General features: G+C 49.2%; 1 protein-coding gene and 10 non-coding genes across 11 annotated transcripts in view; 4 read left to right on the top strand and 7 right to left on the bottom strand.

Moving 5' to 3' along the window:
* Positions 1–78: 78 nt before the first annotated feature.
* Positions 79–195, bottom strand: trnal-caa. Its single transcript has 2 exons — positions 158–195; positions 79–124 (listed from the first exon to the last, which is right to left on the bottom strand). It is a non-coding gene; the product is annotated as a tRNA-Leu (tRNA).
* A 3,158-nt stretch (positions 196–3,353) lies between these two features.
* Positions 3,354–3,470, bottom strand: trnal-caa. The gene is made up of 2 exons: positions 3,433–3,470; positions 3,354–3,399 (listed from the first exon to the last, which is right to left on the bottom strand). It is a non-coding gene; the product is annotated as a tRNA-Leu (tRNA).
* A 110-nt stretch (positions 3,471–3,580) lies between these two features.
* trnal-caa lies at positions 3,581–3,697 on the top strand. The gene is made up of 2 exons: positions 3,581–3,618; positions 3,652–3,697. It is a non-coding gene; the product is annotated as a tRNA-Leu (tRNA).
* Positions 3,698–5,000: 1,303 nt separating this feature from the next.
* trnal-caa lies at positions 5,001–5,117 on the bottom strand. The gene is made up of 2 exons: positions 5,080–5,117; positions 5,001–5,046 (listed from the first exon to the last, which is right to left on the bottom strand). It is a non-coding gene; the product is annotated as a tRNA-Leu (tRNA).
* A 2,037-nt stretch (positions 5,118–7,154) lies between these two features.
* Positions 7,155–7,271, bottom strand: trnal-caa. The gene is made up of 2 exons: positions 7,234–7,271; positions 7,155–7,200 (listed from the first exon to the last, which is right to left on the bottom strand). It is a non-coding gene; the product is annotated as a tRNA-Leu (tRNA).
* Positions 7,272–7,370: 99 nt separating this feature from the next.
* Positions 7,371–7,487, top strand: trnal-caa. Its single transcript has 2 exons — positions 7,371–7,408; positions 7,442–7,487. It is a non-coding gene; the product is annotated as a tRNA-Leu (tRNA).
* A 1,455-nt stretch (positions 7,488–8,942) lies between these two features.
* On the bottom strand, positions 8,943–9,059 carry trnal-caa. The gene is made up of 2 exons: positions 9,022–9,059; positions 8,943–8,988 (listed from the first exon to the last, which is right to left on the bottom strand). It is a non-coding gene; the product is annotated as a tRNA-Leu (tRNA).
* A 936-nt stretch (positions 9,060–9,995) lies between these two features.
* On the bottom strand, positions 9,996–10,112 carry trnal-caa. Its single transcript has 2 exons — positions 10,075–10,112; positions 9,996–10,041 (listed from the first exon to the last, which is right to left on the bottom strand). It is a non-coding gene; the product is annotated as a tRNA-Leu (tRNA).
* Positions 10,113–10,211: 99 nt separating this feature from the next.
* trnal-caa lies at positions 10,212–10,328 on the top strand. The gene is made up of 2 exons: positions 10,212–10,249; positions 10,283–10,328. It is a non-coding gene; the product is annotated as a tRNA-Leu (tRNA).
* Positions 10,329–10,918: 590 nt separating this feature from the next.
* trnal-caa lies at positions 10,919–11,035 on the bottom strand. The gene is made up of 2 exons: positions 10,998–11,035; positions 10,919–10,964 (listed from the first exon to the last, which is right to left on the bottom strand). It is a non-coding gene; the product is annotated as a tRNA-Leu (tRNA).
* Positions 11,036–14,166: 3,131 nt separating this feature from the next.
* Positions 14,167–23,336, top strand: part of cabin1 (calcineurin binding protein 1) — a 140,909-nt gene continuing 131,739 nt past the window's right edge. Inside the window, exons 1-3 of the mRNA XM_042337209.1 lie at positions 14,167–14,231; positions 22,166–22,255; positions 22,949–23,062. Of these exons, the coding sequence (XP_042193143.1) occupies positions 14,229–14,231; positions 22,166–22,255; positions 22,949–23,062 (207 nt within the window). The 5' untranslated portion in view covers positions 14,167–14,228. The remainder of the gene's footprint in view (positions 14,232–22,165; positions 22,256–22,948; positions 23,063–23,336) is intronic.

The following is a 23,336-nucleotide window of genomic DNA, read 5'->3' as shown; positions in this document are numbered from 1 at the left end:
TATATTTTTTGAGAACTCCAGGATACTAAATTCCCCTCATTAACCTCAAAAAGCAGCAACTAGGGCTCAAAATCTTCATGTCAGAAGTGGGATTTGAACCCACGCCCCTAGAAAGGGACCAGAAACCCCCAGCCATCGCGAGGCAAGGATTGCACTCCTTGAGTCTGGCGCCTTAGACCACTCGGCCATCCTGACAGATACTTTCTACAACATCAAAAGTCATTACCTCATTGTACTGTACGCACTGTGTACAACAAGTGACCTTCTTGACCACATCAAGATACAGAGACCTGTAGAAAGTATCTGTCAGGATGGCCGAGTGGTCTTAGGCGCCAGACTCAAGGAGTGCACTCCTTGCCTTGCGATGGCTGGGCAAATTTCCTACAGTTGAATGTGAACAAGACTGAGGCCCTCCTGATTGGGTCACGCCAGCGCCTCAGCACCTCAGGCTCTGGCAGCATCAACCTCCATGGTTGCCCACTACAGCTCACCAACTCACCAACCAGTCAGGAACATAGGTCTCTTGTTCGACCCTCAACTGTCTTTTCTTCCCCACATCCAAGCCATGACCCACTTTGCCTTCCCTCACCTCCATAACGTCGCCCGACTCCGCCACTACCTCACCCCTCAGGCGCTGAAACTCTTGTTCATGCCTTCATCACCTCCAGCCTCAACTGTGCAAACTCCCTGCTTGTCGGCCTTCCCAACTCCTCCCTCCACAGCTGCAGATAATCCAGAACTAACTCTGCAGCCCGTGTCCTCTCCCGCACCAAACTCCGTGACCCCATCTCCCCCATTCTTGCCCGACTCCATTGGCTCCCTATCCTTCAGAGGATCCAGTTCAAGATCCTGGTCCTCACCTACAAAGCCATCCATGGCCTCGCCCCACCCCACCTCTGTGACCTCCTAACTACCTACCAACCCGCCCGCTCCCTCCCCTCAGCCGCTCCGGCTGCTCCACGTCCCCCGACCCACCCGCCCCACCATTGGTTGGAGAGCCTTCAGCCACTCTGCCCCCATCCTCTGAATTCCATCCCCCAATCACTCCGCCTCACCCCTTCCTCAGCCTCCTTCAAGTCCCGCCTTAAAATCCTCCTCTTCGACCATGCCATTGGCCACCCCCCTTCCCCTCCCTTCTGCCCCCCCCTGACCCCAGCTCGGATCTGAAATGCTGTACACTGTCCAGCGCCTTGGGACATCCTCCCGACGTGAAAGGCACTTTACAAATGTAATCTTGTTGTTGTTGTCCACCTCCATACAACATTCCAACCTTTTTTCACCAGGCAGAGCAAAACCTTAGGTAAGTTTCCTTACTCCACACACCTCTGTTTCCCTAGCAGTAAGTAGGAACCCGGTTGTTAGTCGAATGGCGGATCGCTTTATGAAAGTAATAATCCCTTCAACCATTTTTGTTGTTTAATTTTTTGGATTCCATTAATTGCAAATGGATGGGGATTATGCATTTGACCCACATTCCTGGGCTCAAAGAAAAAGATGATTTTTAATTCAGTGTGGAACTAAAACACACGTGTCAGAAGTGGGATTCAAAGCCAAGACTGTAAAGAGGCAAGAATTCACCATCACAATTCTGAATTCTTAAATCTGGTGCCTTAGACCATTTGGCCATTCTGATAGGAGTCATCAATTCAACTCAAAGGAGCCCATCATATCTTTCCCAGGAGGATATTCACTGATTACCATTATCATTTAGTGTCAGGTACCCCAATGGTACCCCAAAGCACAATTTGGGGTCTCCAAGCCTCCGCTCTTGCCAACCTGTGCCTAATACTTTCCAGAATTAGGTAAGCAGCAACAACAACTTGCACCTATATAGCGCCCTCGATGAAGGATAACTCTCAGAGTGCTTAACAGTGGCGGAGCCTGACTCCGAGCTGGGGGGAGGGGAGGAGGTGGCCGTAAGCACAGTCGAACAAGAAGGTTTTCAGGTGGAACTTGAAAGAGGGGAGAGAGGGGGCAGCACGGAGGGATTGAGGGAAGAGTGTTTCAGAGTTTTGGGGGGTAGTGGCTGAAAGCACGACCTCCGATGATGGGGCGGAGGGTGTGAGGGACGAGCAGGAGCCGGTGCCAGTCGAGTGGAGGTGCCGAGTGGTGGATTGGGGAGTGAGGAGGTCAGAGAGGTAGGGAGGGGCCAGGGAGGGAAGGGATTTGAACATCCCCTCCTTATCCCTCCTGAATATTCAGTTCCCAATCCTGCTCTTGTTTGAGCCAGGTCTCCGTTATTGTCACTACACCATAACCCCATGTGGCAACTTGAGCCGCAGCTCATCAATATTATTTGTCACACTCCGTGCATTTACGCACATACAATCCAAGACCAACTGAGTCTGCTCTGCATTTTCCCCCATCTAATCCCTCCCTTTTCTGGATTACTCCTGATCACATTGCTATTTGTCTCTCCCAGCCCTCTATGTAACTTGTATGTCCTCTCTAATACTACATCCCGATTCCCTTCTCCACTCGAAATTAGTTTAAACCCTTCCCCACAGCACTAGTTAACCTCCCTGCGAGGACATTGGTCCCAGCCCTGTTCAGGTATAACCCATCCACCTTGTACAGGTCCCACCTGCCCCAGAACTGGTCCCAGTGATCCAAGAACCTGAGGCCCTCCTTTCTGCACCATTTCTCCAGCTATATATTCATGTGTTTGAGGCACTGGGAGTAATTCAGAGATCACCACCTTTGAGGTCCTACTCTTTAGCTTTTTCCCTTTGTCAAGGATCTCAATGTGGACCACAAATTCTGGATGTTCCCCTTCCCCCTGTAGAATGTTTTGCACCCGTACCATGATATCTTCAACCCTGGCATCAGGGAGGCAACATACCATGTGAAAGTCACGTCTTTGGTTGCAGAAACGCCCGTCTATTTTCACCATTGTGTCCCCAATGACAATTGCATTGACACTCTCCCCTGCATCCCCCTGTGCACCCATTTGCTTTTGATTCCCCTCCCCAGAGATGCCATCACCCTGACAGGTATTCTGTACAGAAAACTGGTTTGTGAGTGCCACACTCTCAAGGGATTTCCGCACTGTCCGTCCCCTCTTCCTACCATGCCAGGAGGTCTTCTCCTTCTGAACCCTCTGTGGCTGTGGGGTGGTCACCTCCTGAAACGTTCGATCCATGAACCCATATGCTATGTAGCGACACCAGCCTCTCCTCAAGCTCAGAAACCCTGAGCTCAAGCTCGAGCAGCCGGAGGCACTTCCTACACACGAGTTTGTCCAGGGAACACAAAGCATCCTGGAGTTCCTATATGCTACACATTGTGCATTCAACCAGTCTCCACTGGTTCAGAAAACTGTATGTGTTTGTGCTGCATGCACAAAATCTTCATGTCAGAAGTGGGATTCGAACCCACGCCCCTAGAAAGGGACCAGAAACCCCCAGCCATCGCAAGGCAAGGATTGCACTCCTTGAGTCTGGCGCCTTAGACCACTCGGCCATCCTGACAGATACTTTCTACAACATCAAAAGTCGTTACCTCATTGTACTGTACGCACTGTGTACAACAAGTGACCTTCTTGACCACATCAAGATACAGAGACCTATAGAAAGTATCTGTCAGGATGGCCGAGTGGTCTAAGGCGCCAGACTCAAGGAGTGCAATCCTTGCCTCGCGATGGCTGGGGGTTTCTGGTCCCTTTCTAGGGGCGTGGGTTCAAATCCCACTTCTGACATGAAGATTTTGAGCCCTAGTTGCTGTTTTTTGAGGTTAATGAGGGGAATTTAGTATCCTGGAGTTCTCAAAAAATATAAAATCTGCGTTAATATTGTGTAATTCCAGAGGGGCAAAATCTTAGGCAAGTTTCCTTACTCCACACACCTCTGTTTACTTAGAAGTAACCCGGTTGTTAGTCGATTGGTGGATTACTTTCTGGGGTAATAACCCATTCAAAATTAAAAAACCAATTGGTCACTGGATCCATGACTGTTTGTGGGACGCTGCTGTGCGCAATTAGATACTGCATTTCACCCCCAAAATAAAAAACAATCCACATTACAGTATATCCTGTGAAGCGTTTTGAGACGTCTCGAAGACGTGATAAGGCGCTATATCAAATGCAAGGATTACTATTTTAATGTTATTATTATTTCTCTAATACCCTCACGTAGCCCAGCAGGTGGTGCTCACTCATTCTTGCCAGTTGGGCTCCAGCAGTCACTATAACAGTCAAATGTTCCTCTGTTTGAAGACAGTTTGGCGACATTTCTGACCGTGTTTGTTGTTTAATTCTTTGGATTCCATTAATTGCAAATGGACGGGAATTGTGTATTTGACCCACATTCCTGGGCTCAAAGAAAGAGGTGATTTTGAATTCAGTGTGGAACTAAAACACAAACACGTGTCAGAAGTGGGCTTTGAACCCGCAACTCTGTAAAAATGCAAGAATTCACCATCACAATTGTGAATGAAGTCTGGTGTCTCAGACCTTTTGACCATTCTAATAGTTGTCAGTTCAGCTCAAAGGTGCCCCTTAAGGTATCCAAACCACGCTGAGATTTCCATGCATCCCACATACACATAGGAGATAGATTGTTGGAATGGAATGCACACTCTCTTTCTCTCTGGAGAGACGCATCCTGCTTACCTAATTCCGGAAAGTATGAGGCACAGTCTGGCAACAGCCAAGGCTTGGGGACCCCAGAGTGTGCATTGGGGTAACTGCTGGAATCTAACCAGCTAAACCACATAGTTTGCCATTGATATTGCTGTCTGGCCAAGCTTTCCCACTGCTTGTCCAGCTAGGACCACCCGATCTGTTAGAACTATGGCTTGCAGGGTTAATAGAGGCTGAGTGGGATGACTCTCTGCCCCCAGTGACTGGTCTGCCATTTCAGGTCCTGCGATGAGCCAGGCTGGCTATGCTGTCATCAGCAATGCCCTGGAATACTGCGGACCCGCCGGCTCAGGAACTATTGAGACCACCACAGAGGGCTGCCTCGATTCCAATATTCCAAACTGAGGAATCAAAATCTTCATGTCAGAAGTGGGATTCGAACCCACGCCCCTAGGAAGGGACCAGAAACCCCCAGCCATCGCAAGGCAAGGATTGCACTCCTTGAGTCTGGCGCCTTAGACCACTCGGCCATCCTGACAGATACTTTCTACAGGATCCAAAGCCGTTACCTCATTGTACTGTGCGCACCGTGTACAACAAGCCACTCTGCCCCATCCCTCTGGAATTCCATCCTGCAGTCCCTCCGCCTCAAAATGGCCAAGTTGTCTAAGGCACCAGCCTTAAGAATGGATGACTGTGATGATAAATTCTGGTCTCTTTACAAGGTCATGGGCTCACATCCCACTTTTGACACAAATATTTTAATTTCAGAGTAAATTCAATATCATTTCTTTGAACCCAGGAATGTGGGTCAAATACACAATCCGTCCATTTGCAATTAATGGAATCCAAAGAATTAACCAACCAACAACAACAACGTCAAAGTTACATTTGTATTGCGCCTTTCACGTCAGGAGGACATCCCAAAGTGCAGGTTTTGGACCCGAGCTGGGGGTCGGGATCGGGGAGGATGGAGGGGAATGGGGGAAACAGGGTGATTGAAAGCATGGTCGAAGCGGAAGATCTTGAGATGGGTCTGGAAGGAGGCAAGGGAGGGGGCGAGGCGGTGGGACTGCGGGATGGAGTTCCAGAGGGTGAGAGCAGTGTGGCAGAAGGCGCACCCACCAATAGTGAGGAGAGCGAGGCGGGGGCCGTGAAGCAGGCCGGAGCCCACTGAGCGGAGGGAGGGAGCGAGCAGGATATTAGGGGGTTAGGAGGTCGCAGAGGGCTTTGAAGGTGAGGACCAGAATGTTGAACTGTATCCTCTGTGTGATGGGAAGCCAGTGGAGTCGAGCGAGGATGGCGGTGATAGGGTCACGGAGCTTAGTGGGGGTTAGGACACGGGCTGCAAAGTTCTGGATGATCTGCAGCCTGTGGATGGAGGAGTTGTTTCACTATTATTTGCCAGTAACAGTATTCTTGCCTGTCGGGCGCCAGCAGTCACTATAACAGTCAAATGTTATCTGTTTGAAACAGCCTGGTCAGATATGCACCAAGACTGTCTTCAAACAGAGAAACATTTGACTATTATAGTGACTGCTGGAGCCCGACTGGCAAGAATAAGGGAGCACCACCTGCTGGGCTACGTGAGGGTATTAGAGAAATAATAAATAATAATAATACTTCTTGGATTTGATATAGCGCCTTATTAAGTCTTTCAGATATCCCAAAATGCTTCACAGAATAGATAAGAACATAAGAATTTGTTGGCAAAAGAAGTCCGAGACCCATCCAGTTCCCCTTCCACCATCCTGGCAGTCGCTTGACATATCGTGTCCCAAACTATATACTGTTTCCCCAGATATTATTTTCCAGCAGAAATCGATCTGATTTGTTCTTGAAACAAACAACATTTTCTGCTTCCATTGTTTCCCTAGGGATATATATTGTAAAGTGGCTTGACTGTGTATCTGAGATACTGTCTATCCAGCACCTTTGGACATCCTCCTGACGTGAAAGGCGCTATACAAATGTAATTTTGTTGTTGCTGTTGTATTTTGTGGTTGAACAATGCAGTCAATTCCGCACAGCAGTGTCCCACAAACAGTCGCAGATTGAGTGACCATATTATTTTTTAAAATTCTATTTTTGAAGGGATTATTACTCCCGGAAAGGAATCCACGAATCGCCTAACAACTGGGTTCCTACTTACTGTTAACTGAAAGGATGTGGAGTAAGGAAACTTGTCCAAGGTTTCGTCCTGCCCATCGAAAATAGGTTGGAATGTTGTATGGATGTCGACGGTCAGTGTTGGGGAAGGGGGAAACGTTGCAATGCGATGCTGATCTTTTCTTTGCATTCAAGGCCCCTTTGTTGGAGAGCATCGATTTCCTGCTCATAATGTGCATTCCCTTTACATTGACCATCACAATGTGCTTCCCCTTACAATATCCATCTCCATATCGCAGTGAACACTGACCTTTATTTCCCCGCCCGACCTGCCCCAATTACACATTCTGCCTCACTCTTGAACCAAAAATGTGTACCTGTCAGATTTATCATTTTTGAGAAATCAATGATACTGAATTCCCCTCATTAACCTCATAAAACGGCAACTCCGGACTCAAAATCTTTATGTCAGAAGTGGGATTCGAACCCACGCCTCTAGAAAGAGACCAGAAATCCCCAGCCATCGCAAGGCAAGGATTGCACTCCTTGAGTCTGGCGCCTTAGACCACTCGGCCATCCTGACAGATACTTTCTACAGGATCCAAAGTCATTACCGTATTGTACTGTACGCACCGTGTACAACAAGTGATTTTCTCAATCATATCAAGACACAGACGTATCTGTCAGGATGGCCGAGTGGTCTAAGGCGCCAGACTCAAGGAGTGCAATCCTTGCCTTGCGATGGCTGGGGATTTCTGGTCCCTTTCTAGGGGCGTGGGTTCGAATCCCACTTCTGACATGAAGATTTTTATCCCTGAGTTGCCAGTGTTGTTTATATTGTGGGTGAGAGATCGGCATGAGCAACACAGCGACAGTGAGGCACTGATAGAGTGGAGAGAATCAAGAGGTTTCAATAAGAGATTAGGGTATGCTAAGTGGTCATCCATGACTCAACAACAACAGCAGCAGCAAATAAATTACATTTGTATTGCGCATTACACGTCAGGAGGAGGACCCAGGGTGCTGGACAGTCAGGAATTTGGACCCGAGCTTGGGATTGGGATCAGGAGGGGTGGAGGGTACGGAGGTTCAGGGCAGGAGGGTGACTGAAAGCACGGTTGAGACGGGCCTTGAAGGAGGCAAGGGAGGGGGGAGGTGAAGGGACTGTGTGATGCAGTTCCAAAGGATGGGGGCAGAGAGGCTGAAGGGCTGACCGCAAATATTGGGGCGGGCCAGGAGGGGACATGGAGCAGACCAGAATCTGCTGAGCGAACGGGTTGATATGGGGTTAGCAAGTCACAGAGGTAGGGAGGAGCAAGACCGTGGAGGACCTTGAAAATAAGAAATTGTAACTCCATCCTCTGAGGAATGGAGAGCCAGTGGAGCCGGGCGAGGATGGGAGTGATTGGGTCACAGAGCCTGGTATGGGAGAGGACACGAGCTGCAGAGTTCTGGATGATCTGCAGCTTGTGCAGAGAAGAGTTGGGAAGGCCGACAAGCAAGGAGTTAGTGTAGTCGGGCCTGGATGTATTGAATGTGTGGATGAGGGTCTTGGCTGCCTGAGGGGAAAGGCAATGGCGGGCGATGTTGGGGAGGCGGCGGAAGGCAGAACGGGTCATGGCACAGATGCAGGGTAGAAAGGACAACTAAATGTTGACAGGATGGAAGCCATACTCATTAATACGTCCTCTATCCTGTGGTACCTTGCCCCTGGACTGTACGCTGCCTTGCATGAGGGGCAAGGCAAATGCAAGTTGTTGTTTTTGTTGAGGGTCAAACAAGACTCCAAGGTTCCGGACTGGTTTAACAAGGTGGCGTGTGCAACCATGGAAGGTGATGCTGTCAGCGCCTGAAGGTGTAGAGACGCTGACGGGAGCCAATCAGGAAAGCCTCGGTCTTGTTGACATTCAACTGGACTTGATGTCTGACGGACATTCTGTCAGGACAGCAGTGGTCCTGGAGTCAAAGGTAGAGGCAGAGACATAGAGTTAGGGTACCATCTGCATACATGTGGAAGTTGACTCTATATCTGCGAATGATGTCATTAAGTTAGAGCATACAGCTATTGAAGAGGAGAGGGCCAAAGAGAGAGCCCTGAGGAACACTGCACGAGACTCAACATTAAAAGGTGATATTGATCCTTGAATATCTTCCTTGAAAAGGAGGTAAGAGGGGTCACTGTCACTGTGTTGCTCCTGCCATTCTCTCATCCACAATATAAACAACACTGACAACTCAGGGCTCAAAATCTTCATGTCAGAAGTGGGATTCGAACCCACGCCCCTAGAAAGGGATCAGAAATCCCCAGCCATCGTAAGGCAAGGATTGCACTCCTTGAGTCTGGCGCCTTAGACCACTCGGCCATCCTGACAGATACTTTCTACAACATCCCAAGTCGTTACATCATTGTACTGTACTCACTGTGTACAACAAGTGATCTTCTTGACTACATCAAGACACAAAATTTGGCCATTTTACAACAACTTGCATTTATACAGCACCCCTCACACACTAGCTCACTAGTCCCAGAGCTCTTGATAGTGGCAGAGCACAACGCCAAGCCAGGAGGGGGGGAATGTGACCGTAGGCACAGTCAAATAATAAGGTCTTCAGGCGCTTCCTGAAGATGGGAAAGGAAGGGGCAGAGGAAGAGTGTTCCAGAGTTCGGGGCATAGTGGCTGAAAGCGCGGCCACCAGTGGTCGATAGGGGGACATGAGGGACATGCAGGAAGCAGAAGGCTAGAGCCAGTCGAGCGGAGGCAGTGGATTGAGGGGGTAAGCAGGTCGGAGAGGTAGGGAGGTGTCAGGGTATGAAGGAATTTGAAAACGAGCGCAAGGATGTTAAAATCGAGGTTAATGAGGGGAATTCAGTATCCTAATTTCTCAAAAATTATAAATGTAACGAATAAGAATTTGGATTTCAAGAGAGTGGAGGCAGAATGGCTAATTGAGGTAGATTGGCGGGGAAATGCTGCAGACCAGTGTTCACCGAGATGTGCAAGTGGATTTTTTAAGGAAAGCGGACATTTTGAGGAGGAACATGATTCCGACATCTTGTTGCCAGGTATGTCGTCAGTTCACCCTAAAGGAGTCCCTCTAACCTCCCCACCAGGAGGATATTACCAGTTTAAAGTTACCATTTAGCGTTGAGTCAGATTGCCATTCGGCTATTTTGAATTACCTGGCAATCCCCATTTCTATTGGTAAACCTCTCGAATCTATCAGTGCCTACAGTCACAGAGTTTCTCATGGCGTCCTCTCACCCACAATATAAACAACACTGGCAACTCAGGGATAAAAATCTTCATGTCAGAAGTGGGATTCGAACCCACGCCCCTAGAAAGGGACCAGAAATCCCCAGCCATCGCAAGGCAAGGATTGCACTCCTTGAGTCTGGCGCCTTAGACCACTCGGCCATCCTGACAGATACGTCTGTGTCTTGATATGATTGAGAAAATCACTTGTTGTACACGGTGCGTACAGTACAATACGGTAATGACTTTGGATCCTGTAGAAAGTATCTGTCAGGATGGCCGAGTGGTCTAAGGCGCCAGACTCAAGGAGTGCAATCCTTGCCTTGCGATGGCTGGGGATTTCTGGTCTCTTTCTAGAGGCGTGGGTTCGAATCCCACTTCTGACATAAAGATTTTGAGTCCGGAGTTGCCGTTTTATGAGGTTAATGAGGGGAATTCAGTATCATTGATTTCTCAAAAATGATAAATCTGACAGGTACACATTTTTGGTTCAAGAGTGAGGCAGAATGTGTAATTGGGGCAGGTCGGGCGGGGAAATAAAGGTCAGTGTTCACTGCGATATGGAGATGGATACTGTAAGGGGAAGCACATTGTGATGGTCAATGTAAAGGGAATGCACATTATGAGCAGGAAATCGATGCTCTCCAACAAAGGGGCCTTGAATGCAAAGAAAAGATCAGCATCGCATTGCAACGTTTCCCCCTTCCCCAACACTGACCATCGACATCCATACAACATTCCAACCTATTTTCGATGGGCAGGACGAAACCTTGGACATTCCTCCCCCCACACCCTCGATATTCACTGATTCCCATTATCATTCAGTGTTGAGTCACAGTCATTCTGACCACGGGCAGCTCCTGCCTTTAATGTAAACCTCTCGACTCTTTCAGAGGCTCACTGTAACCGTGTTGCTCATGCCGATCTCTCACCCAAAATATAAACAACACTGGCAACTCGGGGATCAAAATCTTCATGTCAGAAGTGGGATTCGAACCCACGCCCCTAGATAGGGACCAGAAATCCCCAGCCATCGCAAGGCAAGGATTGCACTCCTTGAGTCTGGCGCCTTAGACCACTCGGCCATCCTGACAGATACTTTCCACAGCTTTTCTGTATCTTGATGTGGTCAAGAAGCTCATTTGTTGTACACAGTGTGTACAGTACATGAGGTAACGACTTTGGATGCTGTAGAAAAGTATGTGTCAGTTTCTCCCTCTTGGTGACATCATCCACAGACATGGGGTCAACTTCCACATGGATGCGGATGACACCCAACTGTATCTCTTTGCCTCCACCCTTGACTCCAGGACCACTGTTGTCCTGACAGAATGTCTGTCAGACATCAAGTCCTAGTTGAGAGCTAACTTTCTTCAATCGAATGTTACCAAGGCTGAGGCTCTCCAGATTGGCTCCCTTGCGCACCTCCACACCTCAGACCAGACATCCCCAGCCAAGGCAAGGATTGCACACCGTGAATCTGACGCCTTAGATCACTCGGCCATCCTGACAGATACTTTCTACAACATCCAAAGTCGTTACCTCATTATACTGTACACACTGTGTACAACAAGCCACTCTGCCCCATCCCTCTGGAATTCCATCCCGCAGTCCCTCTGCCTCGCCCCCTCCCTACCTCCTCAAGACCCATCTCAAGACCCTCCTCTTCGACCGTGCCTTCGATCACCTCGTTCCCTGCCTGCCCTCCACCCTCCCCGATTCCGACCCCCAGCTCAGATCCGACACTCTGACTGTTCAGGGCCCATGGATGCCCTCCCGATGTGAAAGGAGTTATACACATGTAATCTTGTTGTTGTTGGTCAGAATGGCCAAGTTGCCTAAGGCACAAGACTTAAGAATTGATGGTGAATTCTGGTCTCTTTACAAGGTCATGAGTTCACATCCCACTTCTGACACAAATATTTTAATTACAGAGTGAATTGAATGTCATTTCTTTGAGCCCAGGAATGTGGGTCAAATACACAATCCGTCCATTTGCAATTAATGGAATCCAAAGAATGAACCAACCAACAACAACAACATCAAAGTTACATTTGCATTGCGCCTTTCACGTCAGGAGGACATCCCAAGGTGCAGGACAATCAGTGTTTTGGACCCGAGCTGGGGGTCAGGATCGGGGAGGATGGAGGGTAATGGGGGAAACAGTGATTGAAAGCACAGTGGAAGAGGAGGGTCTTGAGATGGGTCTGGAAGGATCACAAAGCAAGGATTGCATACCTTGAGTCTGGCGCCTTAGACCACTCGGCCATCCTGACAAATACTTCTCTACAACATCCAAAGTCATTACCTCATTGTTGTGTACGCACTGTGTGTATTACTTGATTCAAATTAAAGGTGTATTTGTAGCTTTTTTTTGGCATTCCAAGCACTCAATAGTTCAACATCAACAACAAGAAGAAAAATTACATATGTATGTTGCCTTTGGGATGTGAGGACATCAATGGACAATCAATGTTTTGTACCCTAGCTGGGGTGACAGTGGGGGTGTGTGAGGGGGTGACAGTGGGGGTGTGTGAGGGGGTGACAGTGGGGTGTGTGAGGGGGTGACAGTGGGGGTGTGTGAGGGGGTGACAGTGGGGGTGTGTGAGGGGGTGACAGTGGGGGTGTGTGAGGGGGTGACAGTGGGGGTGTGTGAGGGGGTGACAGTGGGGGTGTGTGAGGGGGTGACAGTGGGGGTGTGTGAGGGGGTGACAGTGGGGGTGTGTGAGGGGGTGACAGTGGGGGTGTGAGGGGTGACAGTGGGGGTGTGTGAGGGGGTGACAGTGGGGGTATGTGAGGGGGTGATGACAGTGGGGGGAGGGGGTGACAGTGGGGGTGTGTGAAGGGGTGACAGTGGGGGTGGGGTGTGAGGGAGTGACAGTGTGAGGGGGTGACAGTGAGTATGAGGGGTTGAGAGTGGGAGTGAGGGGTTAATAGTGGGGAGGGGGGTGACAGTGGGGGAGGGGTATGAGGGGGTTACAGTGGGGGGGGCTGACAGTGAGGGAGGGGTGTGAGGGGGTTACAGTGGGGGGGGCTGACAGTGAGGGAGGGGTGTGAGGGGATGACAGTGGGGGAGGGGGGTGTGAGGGGGTGACAGTGAGGGTGTGACAGTGGAGGAGGGGGTGACAGTGGGGGGTGTGAGGGGGTGACAGTGGGGGGGGGTGTCAGTGGGGGAGGGGGTGACAATGGGGGGTGTGAGGGGGTGACAGTGGGGGGGAGGGGGTGACAGTGGGGGGAGGGGGTGACAGTGGGGGAGGGGGTGACAGTGGGGGGTGTGAGGGGGTGACAGTGGGGAAGGGGGTGACAGTGGGGTGTGTGAGCGGGTAACAGTGGGGGAGGGGGTGACAGTGTGTGAGGGGTGACAGTGGGGGAGGGGGTGACAGTGGGGTGTGTGAGGGGGTGACAGTGGGGGGAGGGGGTGACAGTGGGGGGGAGGGGGTGACAGTGGGGGGGGGTGTGAGGGAGTGACAGTGGGGGAGGGGTGTGAGGGGGTGACAGTGAGTATGAGGGGTTGAGAGTGGGAGTGAGGGGTTAACAGTGGGGAGGGGGGGTGACAGTGGGGGAGGGGTATGAGGGGGTTACAGTGGGGGGGCTGACAGTGAGGGAGGGTGTGAGGGGGTGACAGTGGGGGAGGGGGGTGTGAGGGGGTGACAGTGAGGGGAGGGGGTGACAGTGGGGGAGGGGGTGACAGTGGGGGTGTGTGAGGGGGTGACAGTGGGGGAGGGGGTGACAGTGGGGGGTGTGAGGGGGTGACAGTGGGGGTGTGAGGGGTGTGAGGGGTGACAGTGTGGGAGGGGGTGACAGTGAGGGAGGGGGTGACAGTGTGGGAGGGGGTGACAGTGTGGGAGGGGTGACAGTGTGGGAGGGGGTGACAGTGGGTGACAGTGTGGGAGGGGGTGACAGTGTGGGAGGGGGTGACAGTGTGGGAGGGGGTGACAGTGGGGGTGTGACAGTGGGGGGTGTGAGGGGGTGACAGTGGGGGAGGGGGTGACAGTGGGGGTGACAGTGGGGGGTGTGAGGGGGTGACAGTGGGGGTGTGAGGGGGTGACAGTGGGGGTGACAGTGGGGGTGTGAGGGGGTGACAGTGGGCGGGGCTGGATGGCGCTGTCTCCCATTGGTTGGCTGCTCAGTAAGGAGGCCGGGGATTGGCTGCTGTGATGGGCCAGTGAGGAGATGGGGTGTTGCGCGGTGGCGCCTCTCAGGGCTGTCCTGTCTGTGTGAGTGTCTGAGGGGGTTCGGGACCGCCCTGAGCGCTGCCCCGCCCCGCCCCGGAGAGCAGGCCCAGCATGGTGAGTGTGGAGGGGGGGAGAGAGAGGGAGAGGGAGGGAGGGGGGAGAGTGTGAGGATGGAGAGGGGGAGAGAGAGAGGGAGGGGTGGAGGGAGGATGGGAGGAGAGTGTGAGGATGGAGGGGGGGAGAGAGAGAGAGGGAGGGGTGGAGGGAGGATGGGAGGAGAGTGTGAGGATGGAGGGGGGGGAGAGAGAGAGGGAGGGGTGGAGGGAGGATGGGAGGAGAGTGTGAGGATGGAGGGGGGGAGAGAGAGGATGGGAGGAGAGTGTGAGGATGGAGGGGGGGAGAGAGAGGGAGGGAGAGAGAGGATGGGAGTAGAGTGTGAGGATGGAGGGGGGAGAGAGAGAGGGAGGGGTGGAGGGAGGATGGGAGGAGAGTGTGAGGATGGAGGGGGGAGAGAGAGGGAGGGAGAGAGAGGATGGGAGAAGAGTGTGAGGATGGAGGGGGGGAGAGAGAGAGGGAGGGGTGGAGGAGGATGGGAGGAGAGTGTGAGGATGGAGGGGGGAGAGAGAGGGAGGGAGAGAGAGGATGGGAGAAGAGTGTGAGGATGGAGGGGGGGAGAGAGAGAGGGAGGGGTGGAGGGAGGATGGGAGGGAGAGAGAGGATGGGAGGAGAGTGTGAGGATGGAGGGGGGGAGAGAGAGAGGGAGGGGTGGAGGGAGGATGGGAGGAGAGTGTGAGGATGGAGGGGGGGAGATGGAGGGAGAGTCCGGGGCTGGAGTGTGGGGTGTGTGGCTGCACAGCTCTGCTCTCCATCTCCAGGTCCATCTCTCTCGCACATTAAGCGCTCACACGTACAAGGACGTGATGTCCCGCTGTCACCTGCATTTGCTCAGGGGATGTGACAGTGTGTTCACCGGTGTCGGTGTCTGTCGCCCTGTACATGGCTGGATATAGGGCCTTATTGCCTTGTAAAGACGCTTCAAAGCACTTCACAGAATATTCTGTGAAGTGTAGTGACTGTGTATTTTGTGGGCGAAATGCGCACAAGCCGTGTCCCACAAACAGTCGTGGATTGAGCGAGCAAATCATTATTTTTTTGAAGGGATTAATACCCCCGGAAAGCGATCTGACAATCGACTAACAACTGGGCTCCTACTTACTGCTGGTAAACCGAGGCGCGTGGAGTAAGGATATTGTTCGTTGGGTTTCTGCTGAGAAAGGGCACAATGGTTGTTGTTGTTCAATGATAACAAGATCCCAATGGGGGGTGATTGTACTGTATAAAATACATGTCCATACAGTTCTCCTTCAGGGTTCTGAGCTCTGGGGCATCGCAGTGGAAGATTTTCCTTTGCGCATCATAGATCCTTTGATTTGCCCACAAATTACAGTATATTCTGTGAAGCGCTTTGAGACGTCTCAATGAACGTGATAAGAAGCTATGTCAAATGTAAGGATTATTGTTATTATTTGGTAGATCGGGCAGGGGATTGTCATTTTGCAAAGTTACAGATCACGCAGTAAAGTGATTTTGTAGTAAAAAGGGGGAATTTGCTGCAAGGGAGGAGGCCTCTGGTCTGCACTGGCCTATTGCTGAGTACCGTGTAGATGGAGTTGATTTTATTTGTTTTTGACAGGATGATCTGATTAAGCAATTGGTCTTGAGTTAGACTTTGACCTCTGAAATGTCAAGGTTGTGCATGTCATAAGCTGTCTTGTAATAGGTCCTTCTACTCCCTGAAATCTGTGGTGTTGCTAACGAGAAGTTTGGGCTGACAGCTGTTGGAAGATGTTACCAGGAGTCTGGGTTTGTGAACAAACACCCAGGACGGTAGTTAGCAGGACCCAGGTCCCTGGTACCTGTTAACCACACTGTGCTTATTGGATATCAAATGACCAACAACATATGAGTTGGTTGGTGTCCTTTGGTGGAGGTAAACAGGGCTTCCTTGCAGCTGAACTGGTTCCAATGTGTTGTGTGTGGCATAGAATATTGGAATTGTGTCAACTCTCTGTGGCGATTTCGGTAGTTTGGTTCCTGAGCCAGCTGACTATCTCGGATTGCATTAATTCTTTATACAGAAATATAATATGAATTCTCCTTACACAAGAGCATTGATGTTTAGTAGAGTGATATCAAAATGAATACTGGGAAAGATGAACCAGCAATACTGGCAGACATCTAAGCATAAATAATAATCATCCTTGTATTTGGTATAGTGTCTTATCATGTAGTGATGCAAGTTAATAAGGCCATAAAAAAAGCAAACCAAGCATTGGGGTTCATTTCTCGAGGGATAGAAATGAAAAGCAGGGAAGTTATGCTAAACTTATATCAAACCTTGGTTAGACCATACTTGGAGTACTGTGTACAGTTCTGGTCCTCATATTATAGAAAGGATATAGAGGCACGGGAGAAGGTGCAAAGGAGATTTACAAGGATGATACAGCCCTGTGGGACACCATTGCACACTTCCCTCCAGTCAGAAAAACAACCGTTCACCACCACTCTCTGCTTTCTGTCTCCCAGACAGTTCTGTATCCGCTGCCACTGTCCCTTTAATAACGGGGGCTTCGATTTTGCTTCCAAGTTTCTTATGTGGCACTTTATCAAACGCCTTTTGAAAATCCATATAAACTACATCAACTGCACTACCTTCATTCACCCTCTCCGTTACTGCATCAAAAACTCTATCAGGTTTGTTAGATACGATTTGCTTTTAACAAACCATGTACAGCACCTTGGGACGTCCTCCCGACGTGAAAGGCGCTCAATAAATGGAATCTTGTTGTTGTTGTTGTTGGCTGTCCTTTATTAACCCATATTTTTCTAAGTGAAAATTTATTTAGTCCGGATTATAGTCTCTAGAAGTTTCCCCACTACTGACATTAGGCTGACCGGCCTGTAGTTCCCGGGTTTATCCTTCTGTCCCTTTTTGTACAGGGGAATAACATTTGCAACCCTCCAGTCTTCTGGCACCACTCGGTGTCAAGGACGATTGAAAGTTTGTGGCCAGAGGCCCCCTTATTTCCACCCTTACCTCCCTCAGTAACCTAGGATGCATCATGTCCGGACCGGGTGACTTATCTATCTTGAGCACCGACAGCCTTTTTAGTACCTCCTCTCGGTTTATTCTTATCTGATCCAGTTTCTCTACCCTCCCCTCCGATACTGTGGCATTGGCTGCATCCTCTTCTTTTGTCAAAACCGATGCAAAGTACTTATTCAGTACATCAGCCATGCCCTCTGCCTCCACAATCTTTAGATTGCCTGTATGTTGAAGGACGTCTCAAAGTACTTCGCAGGAATTACTGTGAAATGGTGTGAATGTGTATTTGCGGGTAAATGTAGCATATAAACTGTGCAAATCTGAAACACAGTCAGTGTTTTCACCACGTATGTATTTGATTGAAACCTGGTCTATACTGAGATTGCTTGTCTCAAGGTGAGGCTACAGGGAGAGGTTAAATTGACGCAGCCCATCCTGGGGTTAGAGAGGGTTAAACAAGCTGGGTTCCTGTTTCTTATCCATCTCCATCACCCTCTTCTGGTCGTGTCTGTAAATGTGGCAGCACAACTGGGAAGAGGTAAGGTTTTACTCTGAATCACTCTACAGTCAAGTGACTCGCTGAAGCTCTCTGCCAAGGCTCACACATGAATAATTACCACATAGGTAGGGTATTGGAGAGCAGACAGTGTCTGAAACTGCAACCCAACACGAGGAGGCTGAGGATCAGGAACAAAGACACACATCAATGGGAAGTTTTTATTAAAAAAGAAGAGATTGCATGTCAATACTCTTATCACTATGCATGTTGGAAAGAAGAAAATCAATTTGAGTCCACCAAATAAAAATTATTTGATAATTTCTAAAATAAGTATTACAGCAACATAGTAACAACAATTTATATAGTGCCTTTCATACTTACACCCCACTCACTCTACCTGCCCCTTTGCTCAGCTGGCACCGGCGTCCTGCACATCCCTCGTCCCCTCCATAATCGGCAGCTGGGCTTTCAGTCAATATGCCCTGTGATTTGGAACTCTGCCTCGGTCCCACCACCTTGGCCCTTCCTTGTCTGTCTTTAGATTGCACCTGAAGGTCGTCCTTTTCATAGAAACATAGGAACAAGAGTAGGCCATTCAGCCCTTCAAATCTGTTCTACCATTCTTCAACTTCCGTTACCTGTCCTTGCCCTATACCACTTGATACTGACCTAACACTTATCTATCCACATCAATCTTGAAAATTTTAATGGATCCAGCATCCACAGTCTTTTGGGGTAGATTTCCACTGCCATTTCGATGAAAAATGCCTCCTGATTTCACTCCTAAATGGCCTGGCTCTAATTTTAAGATTATGCCCCTTGTTCTGGATTTCCCACCAGAGGAAATAGTTTCTCTGTATCTATGCTATCGAATCCCTTTATTATTTTAAAAATCTCAATCAGATCACCACTCAACCTTCTAAACTCAGGGGAATAGAGACCAAATTTGTGCAACATGTCCTCATAATTCAACCCTTTAAGCCCTGGTATCAATGTGGTGAATCTGCGCTGCACCCCCTCCAGAACCAATATATCTTCCCTGAGGTACGATGCCCAAAACTGAATGCACTCCAGATGGAGTCTGACCGAGGCTCCCTACGATTGAAGCATCATTTCCACTCCTTTATATTCCAGCCTCCTTGAGAGAAAGGCCAACATCCCATTAACCTTTTTGATAACTTTTTGTACCTGTGAGCTTGATTTTAGTGATTTGTGTACATGGACACTCAAACCTCTACTCCTCCACAGTTTCTCACCATTTAGAAAATATTCTGTTTTGCTATTTTTGGAACTATAGTGGATGACTTCACACTTCCCCACATTGAATTCCATCTGCCACAGTTTTGCCCACTGACTTAGTCTGTCTAAATCCCTTTGTAACTTTCTGCTCCCATCTACACAATTTACTGTGCCTCCTAACTTTGTGTCACCTGCAGATTTTGATATAAAACTCTAACCTTCATCCAAGTCATTTCATATATATGTATGTATACATATATATGTGTGTATATATATATATAGTGAAATGCTGAGTCCCCTGTACAAACCCCTGGGGAGCACCACTTGTCATATCCCGCCAGACAGAGAAAGTTCCCTTTATCCCTATTTTTTGTTTCCAGCCTCCAAGCCAATCACAAAGCCACGTCGCAAGGTAACCGCCGATTCCATACACTTTCATTTTTGTTAATAACCTCTTGGTGCAGAACCTTATCACATGGCTTCTGAAAGTCCATGTAGACGACATCCATAGACAAGCTGTTATCTACCATGTTAGTGACCACCTCAAAAAATTAATAATAACTATCCTTGCATTTGATATAATGCTTTTCACGTCTTCTAGACGTCTCAAAGCGCTTCACAGAATATACTGTACATTTGTGGGTGTAGTACAGCAGCCAATTGTGCACAGCAGTGTCCCACAAACAGTCGTGCATTGCGTAGCCAAATTTTTTTTGGGGGGATTATTATCCCCGGAAAAGCAATCTGCTTTTAAAGTCAATTAGATTCGTCATATATGACCTACCCTTCACAAATCAATGCTGATTGATCAATACTTGTCCAAGTGACTTCTCTTCCTCGCTCGGGTCAAGCTCTGCCTCAAGACTCAACTACGGAAAGTCCCTCCTTGTCGACCTCCCAAACTTTTCCCTCCACAGGCTGCAGATCATCCAGAACTCTGCAGCCCATGTCCTCTCCTGCACCAGGCTCCGTGACCCCATCGCCCCCTCCCTCCCCTGGCTCCACTGGCTTCCCATCCCCCAGAGGATAGAATTCAAAATCCTCATCCTCACTTTCAAGGCCCTCCATGGCCTTGTCCCCTCCTACATCTCTGACCTGCTGACATCCTATCAACCTGCCCGCTCCCTCCGCTCAGCGGGCTCTGACCTGCTCCAGGTCTCCCGCCCGACCCACCCTATCATTGGCAGCCGGGCTTTCAGCCTCTCTGCCTCCATTCTTTGGAACTCCATCCCACAATCCCTTTGCCTCGCTCCCTCTCTTGCCTCCTCCAATGCACCTCTCAAGACCCTCCTTGACTCCGTCCTCTTACCTCCTCTGCCCTCCTTCATCCCAACCCTGCCCACCCCACGCTCGGGACCTGATCCCTGACTGTTCAGTGCCTTCAGACGTCCTCCTGACGAAAGGCGCTTTACAAATGTAATTTTGTTGTTGTTGCCACTGTTAAGTGCTGCAAGACCCTACCTCATGTGAAGGGCACCGTATAAATGTGTGGGGACTATGTGTGTAGTGGAGGGGGGGTGCATTTGACGCGGAGGGAGAGGGGGGGTCCGTCTGCAGCGGGGGGTGCGAGTGCAGCAGGGGGTGGGAGTGTGTGGGTGCAGTGGAAGGGGGTAGGTGGTGTGTGGCGGACGGAGGATGGGGGTGCAGCAGATGGGGGGGGTTTGTGTGGGTGTAGCGGAAAGGGGTGGGTGGGTGTAGCGGAGGGGTGGTGGTGTACATGCAATAATAATAATAATAATACTTGTATTTGATATAGCGCTTTTCACGTCGGGAGGACGTCCCAAAGCGCTTCACAGAACACACTGTAAAGTGAATTGACTGTATGTTTGTGGACGAACGCGGCAGTCAATTGCACACAGCAATGTCCCACAAACAGTCGTAGATTGAATATGACCAATTTATTATTGTTTTGGTTTTGGAGGGATTATTATTAGGCTCTGTGTGGAGTAAGGAAACTTGCCCAAGGTTTCGCCCTCTGCCTGGAATTGAACTCAGGTCTCTCACTTGCAAAGCGAGTGCTCTAACCACTGAGCTACAGGACTCCACGGAGTGGGGGGGTGTGGGTGTAGTGGGGGGATGTAGTGGGGGGGTGCAGCGGGGTGGGGGGGGGGATGTGGGTTTAGCGGAGTGGGGTGTGTAGCGGAGGGGTGTGTGTGTGTAGTGACGGGGGCGGTGTGGGTATGGTGGAGGTGGGTGTGTGTGTGCAGCGGATGGGGCGGGCAGGTGCAGTGGAAGGGGGTGTGTGTGGGTGTAGCGGAGGTGGGGGTTGTGGGTGTAGCGGGGGGTGGTGTGGGTGTAGCGGAGTGGGGGGTGTGGGTGTAGCGGAGTGGGGGATGTGGGTGTAGCGCAGTGGGGGGTGTGGTGTGCCTTGGAGGGGGGGTGGTGTATGTGCAGTTGAGGGGGGTGGTGGTGTGTGCAGCGGATGGGGGAGGTGCAGCGGAGTGAGGGTTGTGAGTGCAGCGGAGGGAAGGTGTAGCGGAGGAGGGTGGTGAGGGTGGGGATGTGGGTTAGAGGAGTGTGTGTTTGTGTAGCGGAGTGGGGGTAGAGACACATAGAGGGACACATATACACACACACAGGCAGACCCAGAAATACACAGAGAGGGAGATACAGAGACACTCACGCAGGGGATTCCGCGGGAGAGGTGTGGGAGCACTTTGCTATTGGCCAGGTTATAAGCTATTACTCTGGTGGTGAGTTGGGTAAGAAGTTTGGTTAGTTAATACGTTTAGTGAAACTAAGATTTTGTTTTTCTAACTTGCTCTTGGACAGCCCCATTTATATTTTAATCTTTTATAATAATATAATAATAACTTTCATTTGATATAGCGCTCTTCACATCTTCGAGATGTCTCAAAGCGCTTCACAGAATATGCTGTAAAGTGAATTGACTGTATATTTGTGGGCGAACGCGGCAGCCAATTGCACACAGCAGCGTCCCACAAACAGTCGTGGATTGAAAATGAACAATTTATTATTATTTTGTTTTGGAGGGATTATTTATGTTTATTGTCGAGTCTGAAATTATTGATGATTAGTTCAAACTGGAGGAGCAATGATCGATGTGTATCTGTTTATGGGAAATGCTCTTTTTCCCACTTAATATCCCAGGTAAGGGGCCAAGACCAAAGTGCGTTGCAGCACCTGAGGCCCAGTAAGCTGTGCATTAACACTTTATTGACGCTTTTGTTTGATGGTCTCTAGATCCGCATTGCAGCTTTAAATGCCACGACAGTGGTTGAAGATCATGAGGGGTCCTTCAAGAGTCACAAAACTCAAACTAAAGAGGCTCAGGTTTGTACCTGATATGAATACAGAACAACCGTCAGGATGTTAAAACAGATTTATTGATTAAGGGAAGAAAGCGAAATTAGTGTTTACTCATCAACAGATGAGAGTACCAGTCCAGGTCTAAGACGTCCTGATGACACAAACAAACAATGAACCACATCAGGGGAACATTAGACAGATTAGTTGATTGGGCAGAGAAATGGCAAATGAAATTTAATCGAGACAAATGGGGTTCATGTACAAAAATCCTTAGAGGTGTCAAGTCAGATGGATAAAGCTGATGAAGAAAGCATATGACATCCTAGGTTTTATAAATAGGGATATAGAATATAAAGCCATATTCAATCCTTTGGTTGCAAACGTAGCTGCAACGGGTACAGCTAGTCATTTATAAAGCTTTGGAGGATGGTTCAGAGGAGCAACACCCTCGATCAGAAAGAGAATAGAGAAATGCAGGGTGATACCATTACAATATCTAATATGTCTTAAAGAAATGATGATATATTTTTATAGATAATAGGGTAGTTATCAAGACTTTTTGGTCACCCTTGTATTGTGAATGTTTCCGATTAAGACAGTTATTAAGTCCGAAACAATATGACTTTCTTTTGATTACCAGCTGAAGGGATGTCACAGGGAATCTGTGAATCCCTTGGTGTTAGTTTTCCAGGCTGACCTACATCTCTCTTTAATCAGGAAGCTGAAGCCTTTTCTCTGTATCACAAGGCATTAGACCTGCAGAAACACGACCGATATGACGAGTCTGAGAAGGCTTATCATGAGCTGCTGAACACACAGCTGTTGAAAGAGGTGAGAATTACACGATAATAAAATAATAATAATCCTTCTATTTGATACAGCACCTTATTATGTCTTTGAGACGTCTCAAAGTTCTTTACAGAATATACTGTAAAGTGAATTGACTATATTTTGTGGGTGAAACGTGACAGCCAGTTGCGCACAGCAGTGTGGATTGAGTGACCAAACTCTTGACAATGGCTAAGAAGTGTTACATGATATTTAAAAGCACAAAGAAGAACCAAGAATAAATTCCATGCAGCTTTGTTTTGGTTGACCATGAATT

This window comes from Callorhinchus milii, unplaced genomic scaffold (assembly GCF_018977255.1).
Source record: "Callorhinchus milii isolate IMCB2004 unplaced genomic scaffold, IMCB_Cmil_1.0 Scaffold8, whole genome shotgun sequence".
Classification (NCBI taxonomy): Eukaryota; Metazoa; Chordata; class Chondrichthyes; order Chimaeriformes; family Callorhinchidae; genus Callorhinchus; species Callorhinchus milii.
This window is presented reverse-complemented; position numbering and strand designations above follow the sequence as displayed.